At 45.1% G+C, this 19,789-nt stretch overlaps 1 protein-coding gene across 1 annotated transcript in view; it reads left to right on the plus strand.

The window, feature by feature from the left end:
• PEDS1 (plasmanylethanolamine desaturase 1) overlaps positions 1–11,324 on the plus strand; it is a 19,844-nt gene extending 8,520 nt beyond the window's left edge. Inside the window, exons 2-6 of the mRNA XM_073580581.1 lie at positions 2,949–3,068; positions 8,242–8,333; positions 8,676–8,820; positions 9,200–9,412; positions 10,432–11,324. Of these exons, the coding sequence (XP_073436682.1) occupies positions 2,949–3,068; positions 8,242–8,333; positions 8,676–8,820; positions 9,200–9,412; positions 10,432–10,553 (692 nt within the window). The 3' untranslated portion in view covers positions 10,554–11,324. The remainder of the gene's footprint in view (positions 1–2,948; positions 3,069–8,241; positions 8,334–8,675; positions 8,821–9,199; positions 9,413–10,431) is intronic.
• Positions 11,325–19,789: the final 8,465 nt, after the last annotated feature.

A 19,789-nucleotide genomic window follows, 5' to 3' on the forward strand; every position in this document is an offset into this window, starting at 1 on the left:
TATTAATATTTTTCTTTACAGCTTGTTGCCCTGGAGACCGTCCACTGCTGTTAATCAGCAGAAAATGCTCAGTGCTTTCAAACTTTTTTTTTTTTTTTTTTCCTTTTGCAGGTGTAAGTTCTGTGTTTTTTTTTTTTTTTTTTTTTTTTTTTGCCGACCAGGATTTTAGGATCGTACTGTTGCCTCCTAATCCCAGCCAGCTTCAGCACACTGCTTACAAGCTTAAGCAGCAGCGGTGGTCGGTCTCTTAGGCAACAAGCTGTAAACAAAAGTGGTAATATCTTAAGAACGGCTGCAGATTTTAATAAACAGTAAATTGCAAAAGTTCTTGTTTTTACCAGGACTGTCTGACACAATATCCATATAAGAAGATGGGAATAACCCTTTAAGGATTGTGTTGTGTTGAAGTGACACAACTCAGTCTGCTTTTTCAGCTGAGATATTGGTCACGTTTTTCTGCTCGTTGCTTCAAGGTCGCTGTATCCGCACGAGGCAGGATTATGAGATTTCTCAGAACTCATCATTATTTTTCTGCCGCATTTCCTGTTAAATGTCCTCAGGGCTGTGACTAACTGTGGTAGGACTACAAATCCCAGACTGGCTATAGAATCCTTACACAGTACAATATAGTGTTACCTGCCCACGTCTCTGCTGTCAGTGCCCTTACCTATATGTTATCTTGCCTGTAGCACAAAATTGCACAACTTCTGCAACGGACTGTACTGTCGAGGCTCTGTGGCTTTGAAAGCCCATCGTGTGCTCAGTATTGAAGCCCTGGGTTAATATGGAGACTTGGGATCGTTGTGGAGGTTCACATATTTTCTTCCATCAGTGCATGACGGTATACAGTTTTTCACTCTTCGTTTCATTGGAGCCATTTGGTAAAGTCAAAAAAGTTCATTTTTTTTCTCATTAATGTATACCCTGCACCCCATCTTGACTGAAAAAACACAAATGTAGACATTTTTGCAAATTTATTATAAAAGAAAAACTGAAATCTCACATGATCATAAGTATTCAGACCCTTTGCTCAGACACTCATATTTAAGTCACATGCTGTCCATTTCCTTGTGATCCTCCATGAGATGGTTCTACTCCTTCATTGAAGTTCAGCTGTGTTTAATTAAACTGATAGGACTTGATTTGTAAAGGCACGCACCTGTCTATATAAGACCTCACAGTGCATGTCAGACCAAATGAGAATCATGAGGTCAAAGGAACTGGCCAAGGAGCTCAGAGACAGAATTGTGGCAAGGCACAGATCTGGCCAAGGTTACAAAAGAATTTCTGCAGTACTCAAGGTTCCTAAGAGCACAGTGGCCGCCATAATCCTTAAATGGAAGAAGCTTGGGACCACCAGAAGTCTTCCTAGACCTGGCCGTCCAGCCAAACTGAGCAATCGTGGGGAAGAGCCTTGGTGTGAGAGATAAAGAACCCCAAGATCACTGTGGCTGAGCTCCACGGATGCAATAGGGAAATGGGAGAAAGTTCCACAAAGTCAACTATCACTGCAGCCCGCCACTAGTCAGGCCTTTATGGCAGAGTGGTCTGACGGAAGCCTCTCCTCAGTGCCAGACATATGAAAGCCCGAATAGAGTTTGCTAAAAAAAAAAACACATGAAGGACTCCCAGACTATGAGAAATAGGATTCTCTGGTCTGATGAGATGAAGATATAATTATCACCAAAAAGCTCTAAGCGGTATGTGTGGCGAAAACCAGATACTGCTCATCACCTGCCCAATACAATCCCAACAGTGAAACATGGTGGTGGCAGCACCATGCTATGGGGGTGTTTTTCAGTTGCCGGGACAGGACGACTGGTTGCCATTGAAGGAAACATGAATGCTGCCAAGTACAGAGATATCCTGGAAAAAACCTCTTCCAGAGTGCTCTGGACCTCAGACTTTGCCGAAACAAGACAATGACCCTAAGCACACAGCTAAAATAACAAAGGAGTGGCTTCAGAACAACTCTGTGACCATGCTTGCTGGCCCAGTCGGAGCCCTGACCTAAACCCAAATGAGCATCTCTGGAGAGACCAGAAAATGACTGTCCACCAACGTTCACCATCCAATCTGACGGAACTGGAGAGGATCTGCAAGGAAGAATGGCAGAGGATCCCCAAATACAGGTGTGAAAAACTTGTTGCATCGTTCCCAAGAAGACTCATGGCTGTACTATCTCAAAACTGTGCTTCTACTCAATACTGAGCAAAGGGTCCAAATAGTTATGACCATGTGATATTTCAGTTTTTCTTTTTTAATAAATTTGCAAAAATGTCTACATTTCTGTTTTTTTCCCAGTCAAGATGGGGTGCAGAGTGTACATTAATGAGAAAAAAATGAGCTTTTTTAAATTTACCAAATGGCTGCAATGAAACAGATAGTGAAAAATTTAAAGGGATCTGAATACTTTCCGTACCCTTTGTAAGTAACCTGTACGCGGAAAACTCTGAGCAGGAAGTGGTGAAGGACAACACATACAGGGGAAGTCCCCAAAGTGTAGAAATAGCAAGTAATCCCATTCTGTATCTTGCGAGCATCAGTGGATTGGAGTGTTTTTGATGTTGAATAAAGGGATATCTTACGTTTGGGGCAAGTCTTAGCCTCCATAGTGTGATAAGCACTGAACACTCTCGTGTATGGCTTCCCGCACATATCCATTTGATGGGTGTAATGTAATCCTATGTTGGGTGTAAATTGTATAGAATCACCAGGGTGTGATGACTGAACATCCTTCTCCGAGTATGAATACTACTAGGTGACTGCTTCTATTAGTCGGAGCCTATCCTATGCGAATATCGTCATTCTTATAGTTCGGCTCTTGTTGTTTACAATATGCAGCTTTAGGGGCTGAAGTATCCGACCAGTACAACCATAACCTTCTAGGGGTCAGCCCTGTCCCTGATCATCCTATAACTTCTGTTTTGTTTTTTTTCTGTCTGCAGGGAAGAGGCTACAAGAATGGGTTTCCGTCATCCTCTGCTTCCTCTTGATGTCCTTTAATTTTTGCAACCTGGTCCGTTATTTCAGCATTGAGCACACAGCCAACATCGTCCTCAGTGTCTGTAAGTAAGACCGCTGATTGCGACAGGAAGATGGTGAAAGATCTTAGATTGCACATTCCCCCAAATATCACCTTGGTCTGTGTCCCAAACAGCCTCTGGGGGAATGGTCGAAACTTCAGTGGTGTAATATAGGGAAGTGTTCCCCAATCCTTAGGGTCCATTTAAATGTGCTTTTTTTTTTTTTTTTTAGGTCAGAAACTCCCATGGTTTGATGCCTTCTGTCTTTATCTTATTTCTTCTAGATTTTCGCACATGGCTTCAGAGACACACGTCAATTTAGCTTCTGATCATTACTGAGCCCGGGGCTTGGTTGTCATTGAGGTCATGATGCTGATATGAGGGGTGAGAGATGAGGTTTGAGCTTTGCCGTCTGAAAGGACTAAGTCTAGGCTCTACTATCGAGGGAAAGGCACGAGGGTATGGCTCTGATATTGAGGGCAAGAGGGAAAGGGACGGGGCCATACCTCTGCTATCGAGGGTAAGAGGCAAAAGCACATGAGGTCATAGATCTGCTATTGAGGGTAAGCGGGAAATGCATAAGGCCATGGCTCTATCTGGGGTAAGTGGTAAAGGCATGAGACCTCTGGTGTCGGGAGGGAGGAGGCGTGAGACCATGTCTCTGCTGCTGTCGGGGGGGCGATGAGGAGATATGAGACCATGTCTCTGCTGTCGGGGGGGCGATGAGGAGATATGAGACCATGTCTCTGCTGTCGGGGGGGACGGGGCATGAGACCATGTCTCTACTGTCGGGAGGGGTTGCATGAGACCACGTCTCTGCTGTCGGGAGTGGGGGGGGACATGAGACCACGTCTCTGCTGTCGGGAGTGGGGGGGGACACGAGACCACGTCTCTGCTGTCGGGAGTGGGGGGGGGGACACGAGACCACGTCTCTGCTGTCGGGAGTGGGGGGGGACACGAGACCACGTCTCTGCTGTCGGGAGTGGGGGGGACACGAGACCACGTCTCTGCTGTCGGGAGTGGGGGGGGACACGAGACCACGTCTCTGCTGTCGGGAGTGGGGGGGGACACGAGACCACGTCTCTGCTGTCGGGAGTGGGGGGGGACACGAGACCACGTCTCTGCTGTCGGGAGTGGGGGGGGACACGAGACCACGTCTCTGCTGTCGGGAGTGGGGGGGGACACGAGACCACGTCTCTGCTGTCGGGAGTGGGGGGGGACACGAGACCACGTCTCTGCTGTCGGGAGTGGGGGGGGACACGAGACCACGTCTCTTGTCGGGAGTGGGGGGGGGGGACATGAGACCACGTCTCTTGTCGGGAGTGGGGGGGGGGGACATGAGACCACGTCTCTGCCGTTGGGTGGGGGGGACATGAGACCACGGCTCTGCCGTTGGGTGGGGGGGATATGGTCAGGCTCTGCGTTGTCAGTCAGGTCTTTTGTTATTGTAGCCGAAACTGCATCCATAAAGTGAGAATCTCCTAGTTTTTCAGCTATTGTAGCTACACTTATTTGGGGGCTAAGGGCTAAAATCTTAAGTTCAGACCTTGCTCTTCCTCCTCCTCCAACAGACTGTACACATCTGGGTTGGAGATGTCACCAACATCTGCCAAACCCGAATTCCTGATTCTTTGCCTCCTCCCGAGGTTCTTTGATTGCCTCGACCATGTTTTCTTGGCTTACTGAGTCCTATACTACTTTGCGTTGTTGCTTTGGAGGCACAGAGGGCATGGATGTGACGTGCGGACGTGCAGGAGCAGTGACAGCCTGCCAGGTCTTTTGTCTGTGGATTCTGACCAATCGCAGGTGCTGACAGCTGCCAGACATTCCTCACATTGTCTCTAACTCGTTACAGCAAATACCTGAGAAATGTACTTGGTCACTAAGTAACAAAGAGTGAGACAACGGTAACAGCATGTAGGTGACGAGATAATGTGTCGCCACGCCTGGGAACGCTTCAGCACCTCCTCGCCCTCTAGCATGGGGCACATGAGAAGCATATAACATGCAGATGGTAAGCATGACGGGCTGCGCCATGCAATGCTGATGCAACCCTGACCCCTCCACACCGGCTGTATAGTATTGGCAGCGACACACGGGGTAATCTCTCACTGGTGACACGTTGTCATGGTTAATTATTAACGCGGGTTGGAGCAAGCGGAGCGGCCGCTGCAGCCTTCTGAGCATCCAACTTCATTACTTCATTTTACACGTGCGGAGTGAGATCTGCGAATGTGACAAAATGCGGGCCCTCTGCATGCACATGGATACTACCCCGGGGAGGGTCGTCCACAGCAATGTCCCACGCTGTCAAACTATAACCATCATGTGCTACATTAGATCCATTATCACGAAACAATCACTGACCTCAGGGAGACCAGTCAAAGAAAACACTGCGGCAGCCGGCAAAGGCACTCAATCAGTGAAATGCTAGGTGCATTGCTCCCTGGGAAATACGAATATGCAAATAAAGTCCGTGGAGCCTCATTTAGGAGTTTCAAACACGGGACTAGCCAGATCTTCCTCCAGGGAATGATCCAGCGGTCTGTGGATGGATACCTGGCCTTGGTATTTCCCTTGTCATATCTGTAAACTCGTAAAGAGCTGCATATTGACTTAAAGGGAAACTTAATATGGTGGTAATGGTGGTTTCCAAAAGGAGCCACTCCTTGACTGGGTCCTTCCCTGGAGGAAGATCTGGCTAGTCCCGTGTTTGAGACTCTTAAATGAGGCCCCACAGACTTTATTTGCACATTAGATCCATTGTCACTTCCCTCTACATGTATGTGATGCACTCCAGGGTGACCGTAATATGTAACACATGTATTCCCTCCACCACTGCCTGCGTCTGGTCTTAAGATGAAGGTTAAACGCCCTCTGTTTAGTCCTGGGCTCGGCCGTCTCCCATGGTACCTGGAATGAATGAATTGACTGACAGAAGGAGTCCCTGGTGGGGTGTAATCTGCATCAGACGTTAACTCAAGTCCCCAAAGATCTGGCAGGAATTCTGCGATGATGCGTAATGCGAGCGCTCAGCGAGAGCGCGGGGAGGGTGCTTGCAAGCTTAACCCCTTCAATTCCAGCCATGCACAGTAATATCTGCCACATCTTTGTAAACTCTTGTCTGGTCCCCAAGCGTATTAATGTTTTCTTTACTCCAGTCACCTCCAGAGCTGCGAACATCATCATGTTGGTAAATGGTAACTGTGACCAAATCATGTGGGATCCGTATGTGGAAATAGTGTAACAAACCTTTAGCTTTGAGAAGGATCAGGTCTGTACTTGTTCTCCAGTGCTTAAACTGTTATTTCCATCTTCGTGGATGGATATTGTCAGATAGTGCTTGCAAACTTGAACACTTTTGCAACTTACTGCTCATTCAAATTTGCAACCTCTCTCGAGATATTAATGCTTTTCTTTTGTTTACAGAGCTTGTAGTCTAGGAGACCGACCACGGCTGCTGTCTAGCTTGTAAGCACTGCACCGAAGATAGGAGACAAAAGCACACTCCAGCGATCGAGGTTGGCTTCAAAACCATGCTTACAAGTTAAATTAAAAAAGAGCTTGTAAGCACTGTGCACGGCCTGCTGTGTAGCAGTGGTGGGTGGCTTCCAAGGTGATGAGCTGTAGAGAAAAGCTCCAAAAAAGCAGTAAATTGTTTATTTACAAGCAGTTTCTGACAATATCCAATGATGAATTGAAAGCAGAGATCGTGAACATGGTGGAATGGTAACTCACCAGTTATTGGGAGGTTACAGAAGGTCTCGTGATTAGGCGTCATTTCTAGAAGGTAGTGTGGTCCGACAGTTCCTGCTTTTATTTCTATTTACTCAGCTTATTGTGGATGTTGCATAAGAGCTGAGTATTGTGGATGTATCGCAGGACCTCGCCGCCACATCAGCTGTATCTGTGCAGGAACGGCCATATAACTTCATTGTCTGTTAATGTGAAAATTAGGCGCTGGTGCAACGTGTGGGACCGCACACGTCGTCTGATGAGAGGAAGAGAAGATGCAACCGTTTTAAACAGAAGCTGCTTATCTTCAAGGACGAACTTTGCCATTAAAGCCCATCTACAGTCTAAAGTGTAGATCAGAATTCACAAGGTTTCAATAACTGGTAACAGTCCACAAGGAGGTGACAACTTCTCTGACATTATACAGCAGGCGGTTGTTAGTAGTAATATGGCTTCTGTTTAGTGATTCCGGGTCTCCATGTTACATAGAGGTACAACTGAACCCTCTCCCTGAAACAAGTGCCGACAGTACGTGAGCACGGTGTATACTCTGTCTCCAGGACTTTAGTGTGTCAGGGATGAGGCACAGACCGTCGTGTACATGAGATTATCTCAGGAGGAGCATTAGTCTAGGCCGGCCGTACAGATGTAATATTGATGAGTGCGGACGGACCTCGGCAGATCAGCTGCCGGATTTATTGTAGTGACGCAGGATGATGATGAGTATCGTGGTCCCTGACTATTACACTAATGCTGCAGTCAGAAGTGGCTAGAAAAGTAATCCGTGCAGCAAGAGGTGACGTCTCTTGCTTCCCTTCTCTTGATCTGGCTTGTAGTCCGGTCACTTATCAATGAAAGTCAACCTTCCCATGTTTGCTATCTACAATCTAGCTTCCTATAATGCACACGGGAGCAGTAGAATTGAGTGCAGCTCTGGATGTGACTAGAGTGCTGGAGATGAGGCCGGATTATTGGATGGGATGCATTGTAATACAGTCCCTGATACCAGACATTGTGCAGGCTGGTGACTACAGAGGAGGATGAGATCCTGGAGAGGACTTCGCTGTTTGCTCTGGTTGTTCAGGGCTCCAGGTCCTTGTGTATAACTCAATAGGTAAATAGTGAAATGGATATCTGTCCAAGAGATAAAATGCAGTGTACACAGCAGCGGTCGATAACAGGTGATAACCGGGTTGTGAAGAGACACTATAAAGCCATAAATGACATGCAGGAGATATGACGGGCTCATCCTTCTGGTGACAACCAGTATGTCTGCCGCTAACCTCCCACAAGGGTTGTCACACAATTTTCCCAGACTCCTCAGTCAGACATGATAACGCCTTGGGTGTCTCTCGCTTCTTCACCACGGATGGAACTAAAAAAAAAAAACTGCAGGTTTTCTCATGATTTCTTCATGTCTCTGATAGTTAACCCTTTGTTTTATGCTCAGTTCTGTACCTTACGTCGTTTCTCTATTTAGTTGCAGGTATCATTACAGCAGATTTTGCCTCCGGGCTGGTGCATTGGGGAGCAGACACCTGGGGCTCCGTGGAGCTACCGATCGTTGGAAAAGTGAGTGGCATGTTCTGTGGCTCCACACTTCAATCTGACACCAGATTGTCTGGGCAGTGGGGATGTCTTTCTGTTGCTCCCTGTTATTAGCCACTTTTCTGTGAAGGAAAGAGGCTGACTGTCGGACCAGGGAATCAGCCACTTTTGGCAGGGGGCATACGAACTAGTGTTTTTCAATGAGATGAGTAACTGGTGATAGCTACGCTTCTTATGGTGCCGTCTAGGAGGTCCGTGGGTTGTTGATGATTTTATCCACTGTAGTTGATGCTTCCCTCTGCGATCCATGCAGTTTCGTGCTGTTCTCCATTATCATAATTGTATTTTTTTTTTTTCTTGTTTCAGGCCTTTATCCGACCGTTTCGGGAGCATCATATAGACCCCACAGCAATCACCAGGCACGACTTTATAGAAACCAATGGCGATAACTGTATGCTGACCGTCATTCCACTGGGCTGCATGGCCTACAAATTCCTCTTCCTTCCTCCAGGTACCGATGTCGCACAAGTTCTTATTTCAGCATGTTTCTCATATAACCGGTCTGTTTAGTTCCCTTGTAGCCGCCTATGTAATAGTCACCAGCGAGGCATGTACAGTGTTTCTCCCTTCACTTGTCTAACGTTTCAAGATTTTTAGCGCTCCTTTCTCCTCCAAAGCTGCATGCACAATTCTGCATTTCTGTTAGGGAGTTATTGAGGCTGCAAATGTCTCACATGTCACTGATAAGCAGTACAGGCTACCAGGGGTCAATTTTAGAGCTCCCGAATTGTCACTGCAGTTAAGGATGCGACTTATTGTACGAGACTCCACCGTCCGAACCCTCATCTCATGTCCAAATTTAGGCATCGTGTGACTATTCTCTTTCACAGATCTCCTCTACAAGATGTATGCCACCGAATGTTTCATCTTTGCTCTGGCGATGTTTGTGACGCTCACTAACCAGATTCACAAGTGGTCTCACACGTACTGTGGTCTTCCTTTTTGGGTAGTCTTCCTCCAAGACTGGCACATCATCTTACCACGCAAGCACCACCGTATCCACCACGTGTCTCCACACGAGACTTACTTTTGCATCACAACAGGTAAGGAATAAGGAGCCTTCACACCACCCTTTCACCTGGAAGAAAGAGGACAAATTATCAGTACCCTATAATAAAGGGGTTTTTTGGTTTTGGAAAACCCTTTTTTCCCCAGCTATTGATTGTTTAAAAAAAAATTGAGGGAGGGTGGTTAAAGCACACAGTCTCCGTAGCTGCCATCGGGGCCGTTATGAGATGTGCGTGCTGCAAACAGAGAGATTCGGTAACCAGGGCACCAGACGACTTCCTTTTGGTAACTATTAGCACAGGAAAATAACGTTTCTTCCACGCAGGGCCTTTTCCAAGCCATGAAAAGAGAGGAATGCATTTATCTTGAAAAAGGCCCTGCGTGGCTGAACCATTGTAATTTTTTTATACTAATAAATTTGCCTAAAGGAGGTCTTCTGGTGCCCTCGTTCCTGGATCTCCTTCTACTGTTACAACCTTGTGAAGGGCTGCACCAAGTGAGCAAAGATGCCGGAGTGGTGCACAGCACTCATCTATTGCTAGTGTCAGAGCTGCAAACTATGATTTGCAGCGCCAGTTATTCGCTGCAGTGTTGTCAACTTGAAATCAGCGCTGCAGACAATAACTGGAGCAGTGGTGTATACTCAGCGCTCGACCTGGGGAGTGTGAGTATAGATAAGAGTCTCCATCGCTGCTCAGATTAACAGCTCAGTTATTCGCTGCAGGCAATAATGGACATTGGGAGCAGCACTATAGGCTCAGTGCTGGACCTGGGGAGTGTGAGGGAAGCGAGTTTCTATTAAGCATACTTAACCGGGGAACAGGGGTTTTCAGAAATTGATAAGGTATGTTATTTAATAATGACCGCTATCATGCTCCATAGTGGTTGATTCAGAGGTGATTGTACAGTGGCACTGGTGGAGGATATCGGGAAAGATCGGCACAGCATGCTGGTTTTCTGAAAACTGACATGTACATGGATCACGAAAATATATCAGTCTATGAATGCTACGCCCTTTTGTATGCTGAATGTCTCTATGTTCGTCTCTTTTAAGGTTGGCTGAACTACCCTCTAGAGAAGATCGGATTCTGGAAGCGCCTAGAAGACCTCATCCAGGGTCTAACGGGCGAGAAGCCTCGATCAGACGACTTAAAATGGGCTCAAAAAGTAAAGTAATCTCCAGCCAGCTCAGCCCATTCCTCTTAACAGTTGCCAATCTATAAAACCATAAAAGTGAAAACTAAAAGCCATTAGCCAAATATATAAAGAGACTCAAGTGGAATTAACGGACTAATAAGCACAAGAAGAGATTGTGCTAAACTCCATAAGACTCTAATCCAAGGACTCGCACTCCACGCTCTCGTGGGCGCCGCTCCCACCTCCCCTTCTCAAGCAGCTGACAGGACGCTCTTTTTTTTTTTTTTTTTTTTTTTTTTTTTTCTCTTCTCTCGCTCTCTTTTCCCTTTCTCTTTTTGCTGATGTCCTAGATGACCGTTCACCTTGCTGAGCATCATGTGGCCTCCACATGAGCCAGAAAAGAGGAAGATTGTACTCTCTTGCACTATGGCGATGCATCAGTGAAGTCAATAACATTTGTTGTATCAACATGAAATCCGCTGTCGCAGGGGAAACCTGAGGCACATATAAAAGTAGATTTTTTTTTTTTCTTTTTCTGTGCCGTTAATGAGTATTTTTTTCATTTGTGGAGAAGGGCTATATGTGCATGATGCTGACAAACACTGCAGCCTCCAGATTGTCCGGCGTGTCCATCAGACCACGCTGTTCTTCTGATCACTGACGCTAATCGGAAAGAAATCCTAATCTTGTGTACCTCCTGACTGTTCGTGACAAGGGAACGAGGCGTCCACAGAATAGTGACTTTATTATTTATTTTCAATTTCTAAGACCAGGCAAAAAAACCAAAACAATAAAACTTGCAGCTGATAATTCGCAGTGTTCTTGTGCTTGTAAGAGAGCAGGACAAAGAGGCAGCAGAGGAGAAGGGAATACTCGGGCTAGGGACCGCAGCTGATCTATAGGATGGGGCATGGTCACCCACAGAACCCCCACTAAAGCCTATAGGCAGTCATTGCTGCTTTTAAGGGAATGCAAGTGTCTTCTGTCTGTAAGCAAATTTTATGGCATTCTTATATTGGAGACCCGCGTAATGTGCAAAGCTGGTAGGGAAATGTAGCATTATACAGCACAGAAGGGGGTTGCTCGCTATAGAGGGTCTAGCTTTAGCTCTTGTGCACACAGCAGACCTGCGTACTGGAGTCTGTACAGCTCCATTTTGCCAAGATGTGGTCTCTTTTACATAATTCCTTAGGGATATGTTCACATAGCCAGTTTTCCTCTGTTATGAAAATGAGTCCTGTAATTTATTAAAGAAGCCCTCCCAGCAAAGTTTTTATCCTCGTCATATATTACAATCATCACATTATATAGCACTGTGTACTTACAATTGCTCATTTTGCCTTTCTACCCAGCTAATTCTTCTGTTTTTCTGTAGCTCTATGACTTCACGTGATTAAAAACTGACTAGGGGAATCTTTCTAAGCTCTATGTAGAAACTGGAGGTCAATTTTCCCTGTATGAGTCACTGCAAAAGTCAATGGCATGGAGGACGGGAGAGCAGCTGAGTCAGAAGTGGAAGAGGGGAATGATTTTTGCAGGAACAAGAGACTTCCCATTCCTACGTAAAGCAGAGAAAAGAGAAGAATTATCTGGGTAGAAAGTAGAGATGATTTGAATTAGTTGTTTTTTGTTTTTTTTTTGTTCCCCAATCTGATTTTAACATATTCAAGCCATATTCGAACACTATTTCGTGTCGAATGTATGTTTAACGGTTCCGAACATATTCGGTAATTTCTACTTCCATTGACTCTACGTTCGGCTGTGTTAGATAAGTATTGCAAAAACAATGTTCGATGCCGATCGTATTCGGAACTGAATCCAAACAAATTTGCTGATCTCTAGTAGAATGGTAAAATGAGCAATTGTAAGTACACTTTTGTATAATATGATGATTGCAATATATTAAGGGGATAAAAACTTTGAAGGATGGAAACGGAAAACATTGAATGATGATGGCGCTAATTCTTCTATAAATTGGCTGCAGAAACCTAGAAGTACAGCCTCCGATTTCCCTCTAAGAAATACGGCGCATAAACATACCCTTATGTAGTGCATAATCTGACCTCCATGTGAAATGAGTAAGGGTATGTACCTAAGGTACAATGGATTTACGGCTGCGGATTTGCATGTGTACACTTACAGTAGCAATGTCATAAGATTAAAAAATAACAAACTTAATTTATGCTGCAAAGAAAATCTGCACTGTAAATTGAACAACGTGTTGTGGATTTAGTCTCTGCACTAAGTCGGCGTTTGTCCTGCGGATGACCCAGTTTCAATATTAAATGTAATATGAGCGACACATACCTGTGGATATTCTGCAGAGTATATGGCACGTGGTAACGTACCTTGAAGCCTAAATACTACCGTAAAGCGCTATATTCCATCCACGTGCACAATGCCTGAAGCTTAGCTAATTTCCTTGTAAAATGTGCATCCATTGTGCTAATTCGGGTGGGGAAGAGAAACCATCCCAGACCTCCTCCTTTTCTGGCTCCCATTCATGTTATAGAGAAAGTATGAGAATTTATGAAGGCGATATAAATCCCATTCCACATGTGATTTATGGGTTGCAATGTTTGATCTGTAGCGAGTGATCTTGGGGATCAAGTGCCAATTTGCTGCCTCTTTGCTCTGCTGTCCTGTGTTGCCAGAGATAGGAGAGTTCCTGTAAACCCCCCCCCCCCCCAGAGACAAGCTAGATTATATTAACATATTAAATGCTAAATGTTCTTAATCACGTTTGTGAGTGACCCGGACCCCCTCCTATAGTAGAAATCAGCGCACTGTTGTAAATATGGACGCAGTCCCCCTACACAGAAAGATGAAAATCTACCAAGCATCAGTTTGGGCTGTTCCAGCCATTGCACTATGCAACTCTCCAGGACTATGCTCTCCTCCTGACTATACACCTGTATGGTGTTGCAGATTAATAGTGGGAACTGCCTGGATCTCCCTGCAGTGACTTCTCCTGATCCTCGGACCTGTCCTGACTGTTGGGGTTTAGCCACTTTCCGATATGCACTAGACCCTTCTTATTACTAGCACTGGGACACACAGAAAAGAGTCGTACATATTATTATGGTGCAATGTATTCTGGCCGACGCTCTTTTGACATGCTATATGCGAGTCCCGGGGTGACCATACACTTCATGTGCTGGGCGACTGACCCCCTTCCTGCCTCTCGTGTGTCCGGTAACATGGTGGATATGTAGAATGCTGAGACGGTTGGGTTTGGCTGTATATCGGATGTTATTTAACCATTTCACTGTTGCTTGCGGCCTCACCCCACAGAGGGCCGACTGTCGGACGTATCAGTCAGCACATAGTGTCGCCTTTTTTTTAACCTTGAATCACTCTCTTGAAGAACCTGCTCCATACAGCCAAGCGTGTCCAGCGACTTGAACTCCCATGTGTGTGGTGTAGATGGTGGTGAAGGTTGATGGTCATGTTTAAGGTGCTTATTTCTTTCTTTTTTTTTTTTTTCTTCTGTTTCTTTTTTTTTCCTTAATATGAAGCCTTAAAGTCTTGACTTTTTCTGCGTAATGAGGAAGAATTTTAATTTCATGTTCTAAATGTAAATATGTTTATAACAGAAAAAAAATTAGACATTACTAACAGATTGTGGAAAACTTGTCCGTCTGGTGTTTTTATTTCAGTGGATGTGGTGGAGAGCTTCAAGATTAGTTTGAGTGGATCCGGACCTGGAGATGTCTGAGTATAGCAGGTAAATTGCAAAGTAGGACAGCGGCTCTCGCTGTGCCGCCATATTGTAGTGGTAATGTGGTCTTGTGATTTAGGGCTCATTCACACCTCCAATTTATTTTTCCACATACGAGAAAAACAAACTGGTTATTCAGATCAGTGTTCTTCTCATACATGGACAAATAAAAACATTCTCCATTCTGACAGTCAGTGAAAATTGGACCAAGTACGGTCATCCACAATCCCAATATTGGACATCTGAGAGCGGTCCGAGATATACATTGATTTGTGTTGACAATTTTAATCCATCCCTTGGATCAAAGTTGGACACGTCTCGGTCATTTTCTACAGATCATTCGGTCCGTGAAAAGTCACAGACCTGTGAACAGCCTCATACATTCACAGGTACGATTGATATCTGAAAAACACTGCAGTCATGCAGTAGGGTTCCAGTTTATACTACCCATGGTTCGGGTATTATGACTCTGGTGATGGGTTCCCTTTAAATCAATTTTATTTTTGTTTTACGGTGTTTGACTTTTTGCTTCAAAATGGTACATTCGGTTCATGCATTTTTAGCAAATTCAAATAACGTTTCAATCACCCAAAAATTAGACACAAATGCAATATTGAATTGGGCCCCAGCTGTTTCACGAACCTTCTATGAACAGGGTCTTTCCCCCTTACCGCTGTCAGAGAGAAGGCGGCCATGCTGCGCAGCTCTCTCCATTGATTTCTATTGGAGCTTTGAAAGTGGCCTATCCTTGAGAGTCGCAGTGAGTCGCTGTTGGGGTTCAGACCGCACTGTCGGGTCTATGTAGTCACAGTGCATGCCATAGGGGCACGTTTTGGAAGCGAGCCGTAGTCACTAGGAGATGAGCACACACTTGAGCCACAGCCTGCCGCCGCCGTGTATTGATAATGCCGCACACCCGGCATTGGCATCAGCCTCTGTATACATCGCTGTGAGGACACTAAGTGTATAGTAATGAGGATTTCATGAAGATTTCCCTTCATTGGAACTAAAAGACCAAAGATGACCCCTGAAAGTGTGATTCGTCACTGCACAGAACATGTTTCCACTGTGGCTTTACACCACTCCTTCTGATGCTCGGCATTGTGCTTGGTGATGGCTCCCGGCGGTGGCGCAGTGTTTGTACTGACGGCGAAGCGGGGGACTAGATGTTATACACCGACGGGGCAGGGGCTGGAGATTATACACCAGGGGGTGGATATTATACACTAGGGGAGGGGGAGAAGGGCCAGACGTTACACACCGAGGGGATATTAAACATTGGGGGGTGGGGGGGTGTCGAGGGGCCTGATGTTATACACTGGGGGTTGGGGCAAGAGGCTGGATATCGTATACGGGGGGGGGGTGAAGGGCCAGATGTTATACACCTGGGGGGGGCGAGAGGCCGGATGTTGTACACCAAGGGTAATGGGACTGAATGAGAAACATAATTCAATAATTAGGCGTTTGTCCCAATACTTTTCTCCATAAGGTGGATGTACTGAGGGAGAGACACGTCCTGCCCCGCCTGCGCCCCACAGGAAAATCTACCCATGTGGCTCGTGCTGTTTATTGTGACAGTGTCACCGGCTTTTTATCTCTGTCCATTAGGGCACAGCCATGATCAGTGACTCCAGCTCTGCTGCACTGACTATTGGATCCTGAGCTCATCTGAAATACACCTCCAGTCCAGTGAATTGCAGAGGCTGCTTCTCAACCCCCTCTGTGCTTTACACTGCAGCTTTGCTTATCCAGTTTGACTGCTGTGTATGCAGGAACTCAGTACATTCCGATCTGATACTGGTTATGTTTCTTCAGGGACAGAATCAGAACTACAAGTGTGTTGCTTCTTCTGAGAGGGAAGTTAAACCTCCTAAATTTGGACCTTGGAGAATTGCTCATAATACAATTCCATGATACTAGAAGTAACTCCGGTCCAAAGCTCCACTGTAATGTCACATTGTGCACATTTTATCGCCTTTCCTGCTCCATTTTGATGCTACTTTCACCTGTGAGGATCTGCGAGGTGTGCAGAGCGCTGCTGTCCACCAGTGGAAGATGAAGGGTAGTGCAGATTTCTGACATTTTACATTGTATCACTCCCAATATACATTACCCGCTCCGTTTCTGTCCTTTGAAAATTGCAGCTAGACTATGTGCATGGGGGTCTGTTTTGCTTCTTTTTCAGACTGAAAACTGAGCAGAAAACTTAATGTTTTTGAGGAGTTTTGAGATTTGGAGGAGAATTTGGAGCGTTCTTGCTTGGTTTCTGCTCAATGATCTTCTCAAAATACTTTGCAGGCACATAGCCTTAATCACCCAGAAGAACTGGACAGATTTACTGTGGGGTTTCACCATTTGACTTAATTAAAAGAAATCTAGAAAAATTCCCTAAAACTGGTCGGCCATTAGAGTGACGCCAGGTCACTACCAGTCTGTACTTCCTAATACAGCGGTTGGATCTCATCCCATGACCACTAGGGCAGGGTCATATACGGAAAGCATTGGTGGTTAAAGTCATTGCATTAGGTCTTCAATTAGGTGACTAACTTGTGTTTTGCTAAATTTGAAATGCTGCGCAGCCTATCACCAGTCCTCCATGATGCAAAACTGCCCGAGGTGATTGACAGCTCTTGCGTGCCACCACCTTCCTGCATTATATCTCACCCAGTCACTGTTTATGGGGATGGCTCATGTATAGCGCTGCTCTATAGTACAGTAATTGCCATTTTTTGCCATTGCTCTGACTGCAGACTGTAAGCATGCATCTTGTAGCAACTTGTCATAGAAAAAATAAAATCCATAAGACATCTCTAGATTTCACCCTCACATAGAACATCTGGGAGAAGAGCTTACACTTCAAACTTTTTGAAGCAGACCTCATACTGAACATATATGGAAGAAAGGAAAATTATGTATAGCTAGGAAGTGAGAGAGAGTAATTAAAACAAGGGAAATAGGAAGAGAGTTAACGCTTTAACCTCTTTTGAAGCAGAGGATCCCTGCAGTGTACAGGTAATTAAACTGGAAAGGTCTTCTCTGGGAAAATGACAACAAGGCAGAAATGTATTTACCCTAGGATAAAAATTGTGTTCCCCCAAGAGGAGCTTCCTTCTTGATGAAAGATATTGGAACAATTACAGCTATATAGCCAATCTCCAGGATCCAGGTAGGAATATTGGGTTTTGTATCGATCTGACATTTGAGATATAGATTTTTTGGCATTGTAGCCAAGGAACGAACATGATGCATTCACTGACATCACTGCATGGCCACTAGAATCCCTCCAGATGAATAACCATCTGATAGATGAGGCTATACCTGCCATATTTGGTCTCTTATGTACCGGTCTAATCATGATAAAAAATATGATGTCAATATCTCCACCGGGAACCTTCAGAAGTGAAGATATCTTGTAACTTGTGGGTCTCAAAATTCTGAAGGGATGAGAATATCCCACATGAGCTCATCAAGGGGAGGTGTGTGGGCGTAACTTATAACTAATGTGAACTAATAAAAAGATGTGTTTAGGTCTGGATCAATTGTCAATAGTTGCAAGGCACAGTTCACTGTAAGTTATGCACTGTTTTACAATCGGAGCACCTCCCTCCACTAAGCTCTGAACCATAACTGTGTCATCAGGGTTAGTAAGTTTATTTCGTAATTCCTTTTTATTCTATGTAATTGTATATACCGTATTGTTTTGTGCCCATTTTTTATCATCTTTATATATTTTTATAAACCCTGCCTGTCTTTCTGGGTTAAATATGAAATGTAATAGCTCTGTTCTTCTTGCTTTGTAAACTGCACCCCTGAAGCCATACCTGTAAAGGTGTGTTGAATAAGTCTGTATAAACAATATGTGGTGGCAGACAGTAGTTTCTTTGGTTATTGTGGCATTGGCAGTAACCGTACCGGGGTGTATACTGTATATATTGTGGAGTTGGCAGTGACCCTACCGAGGTATATACTCTATATATATTCCATTCGTTGGAATTGGAGATGTATGTACCTATAACTGGCTTAGTAGTGGAAGCAGCCGAGGCGTCGTCCATCATTCCTTGGTCAATTGCGTATTTTTCCTGCTGATTGGAGACAATGGAACTCCCTGACAAAACGGTAACAGCGGGTGGATCTGCATGACCCCCCCCCACGGCTGTGTATCTATGACAATTGGTGACAGCCGTGGGATATGTGTGATCTCTCCAGTGTCATCTGTGGCAAAGTGCTTAGTGTGGTGACTTCAGCGTGACCCCCTCAACAGTTTGTTTATCCTTGACATCACTTAGAGGTTGTCTGGGCTAAATGCATGCTTTATCCTTGGCTTGGATTGGGTTTTGCCAGGACAACCTCTTGAAGCAAGAGCAGGGTTACTATGTACTCTGATTGTGAAAACTTCCCATAAGAGATGGTTGGATCGATTCACAGAACTGGGTCCAGCAACCATGTCAGTAATCTCTGGCTGCTGGACAAGAGCCCTGAGAACCGCCTCTTACCTGACGGCATCCGCAGCTCTTCTTTCAGTTAGCCGGCCTGGCGCAACGACATAAGTGCTTGTGAATTCACACTAGGCCAGCTTATTAAAAGTGGATGCTATTAGACAGGATGAGGTGGTTCGCCGGGCTGCCATCCAGTGTCCACAGATTACTGACAGCTGCTGAATAGGGGTGCTGCGAATCCACTTTCCCCATCTCTGATTCCCACTGGTATTGTGACCTGTAGATTCTTCTTGTTTTTCCTTCACTGCAGTCACTGGTTCAGGTGCATCAGTCTCACCAGCTTGTGAAACTCGTTTTATTTCACGAGTGCCCATTCTAAGGCCGAGTTCAGACGGGACTATTTCATGGTCCATATATTATTATACTTTGCTTATATAGCGTCATCATATTTTGCAGCAACATTATCATAACTGTCCCCAATATATGGACTGTAACGCCTGGACTAAAGTATAGGAGTAACCCCGGCACACTAATAACATGAAAGTAAAGTCTTCTCAACGACAGTCTTTAATTGTTGTGATTTTATTGATTGTGAAAAAAAAAGGGTGGTGTTACAATCCAAAAAAGGGTGGTGTTACAATCCAACGTTTCAGCTCTACATCTCGAGCTTTCATCAGGGATATGACTAGATCCTTGGTTTTGAGGTGTGTGTATAAGTGGTATAGGTTTGCCTTTGTAATCCAGCTGCTGGAACGGTACCTATAGTAACCACGATGTGTAGGGTCAGCACGTGACTCCCGTCCTTGTGTCCTAAATCTAGTCAGGTGTGGAGGCCTCCACACCTGACTAGATTTAGGACACAAGGACGGGAGTCACGTGCTGACCCTACACATCGTGGTTACTATAGGTACCGTTCCAGCAGCTGGATTACAAAGGCAAACCTATACCACTTATACACACACCTCAAAACCAAGGATCTAGTCATATCCCTGATGAAAGCTCGAGATGTAGAGCTGAAACGTTGGATTGTAACACCACCCTTTTTTGGATTGTAACACCACCCTTTTTTTTTTCACAATCAATAAAATCACAACAATTAAAGACTGTCGTTGAGAAGA

The sequence above is a fragment of the Dendrobates tinctorius genome, unplaced genomic scaffold (genome assembly GCF_039654945.1).
Source record: "Dendrobates tinctorius isolate UK_male_01 unplaced genomic scaffold, ASM3965494v1 ptg000065l, whole genome shotgun sequence".
NCBI classification, from domain to species: Eukaryota; Metazoa; Chordata; class Amphibia; order Anura; family Dendrobatidae; genus Dendrobates; species Dendrobates tinctorius.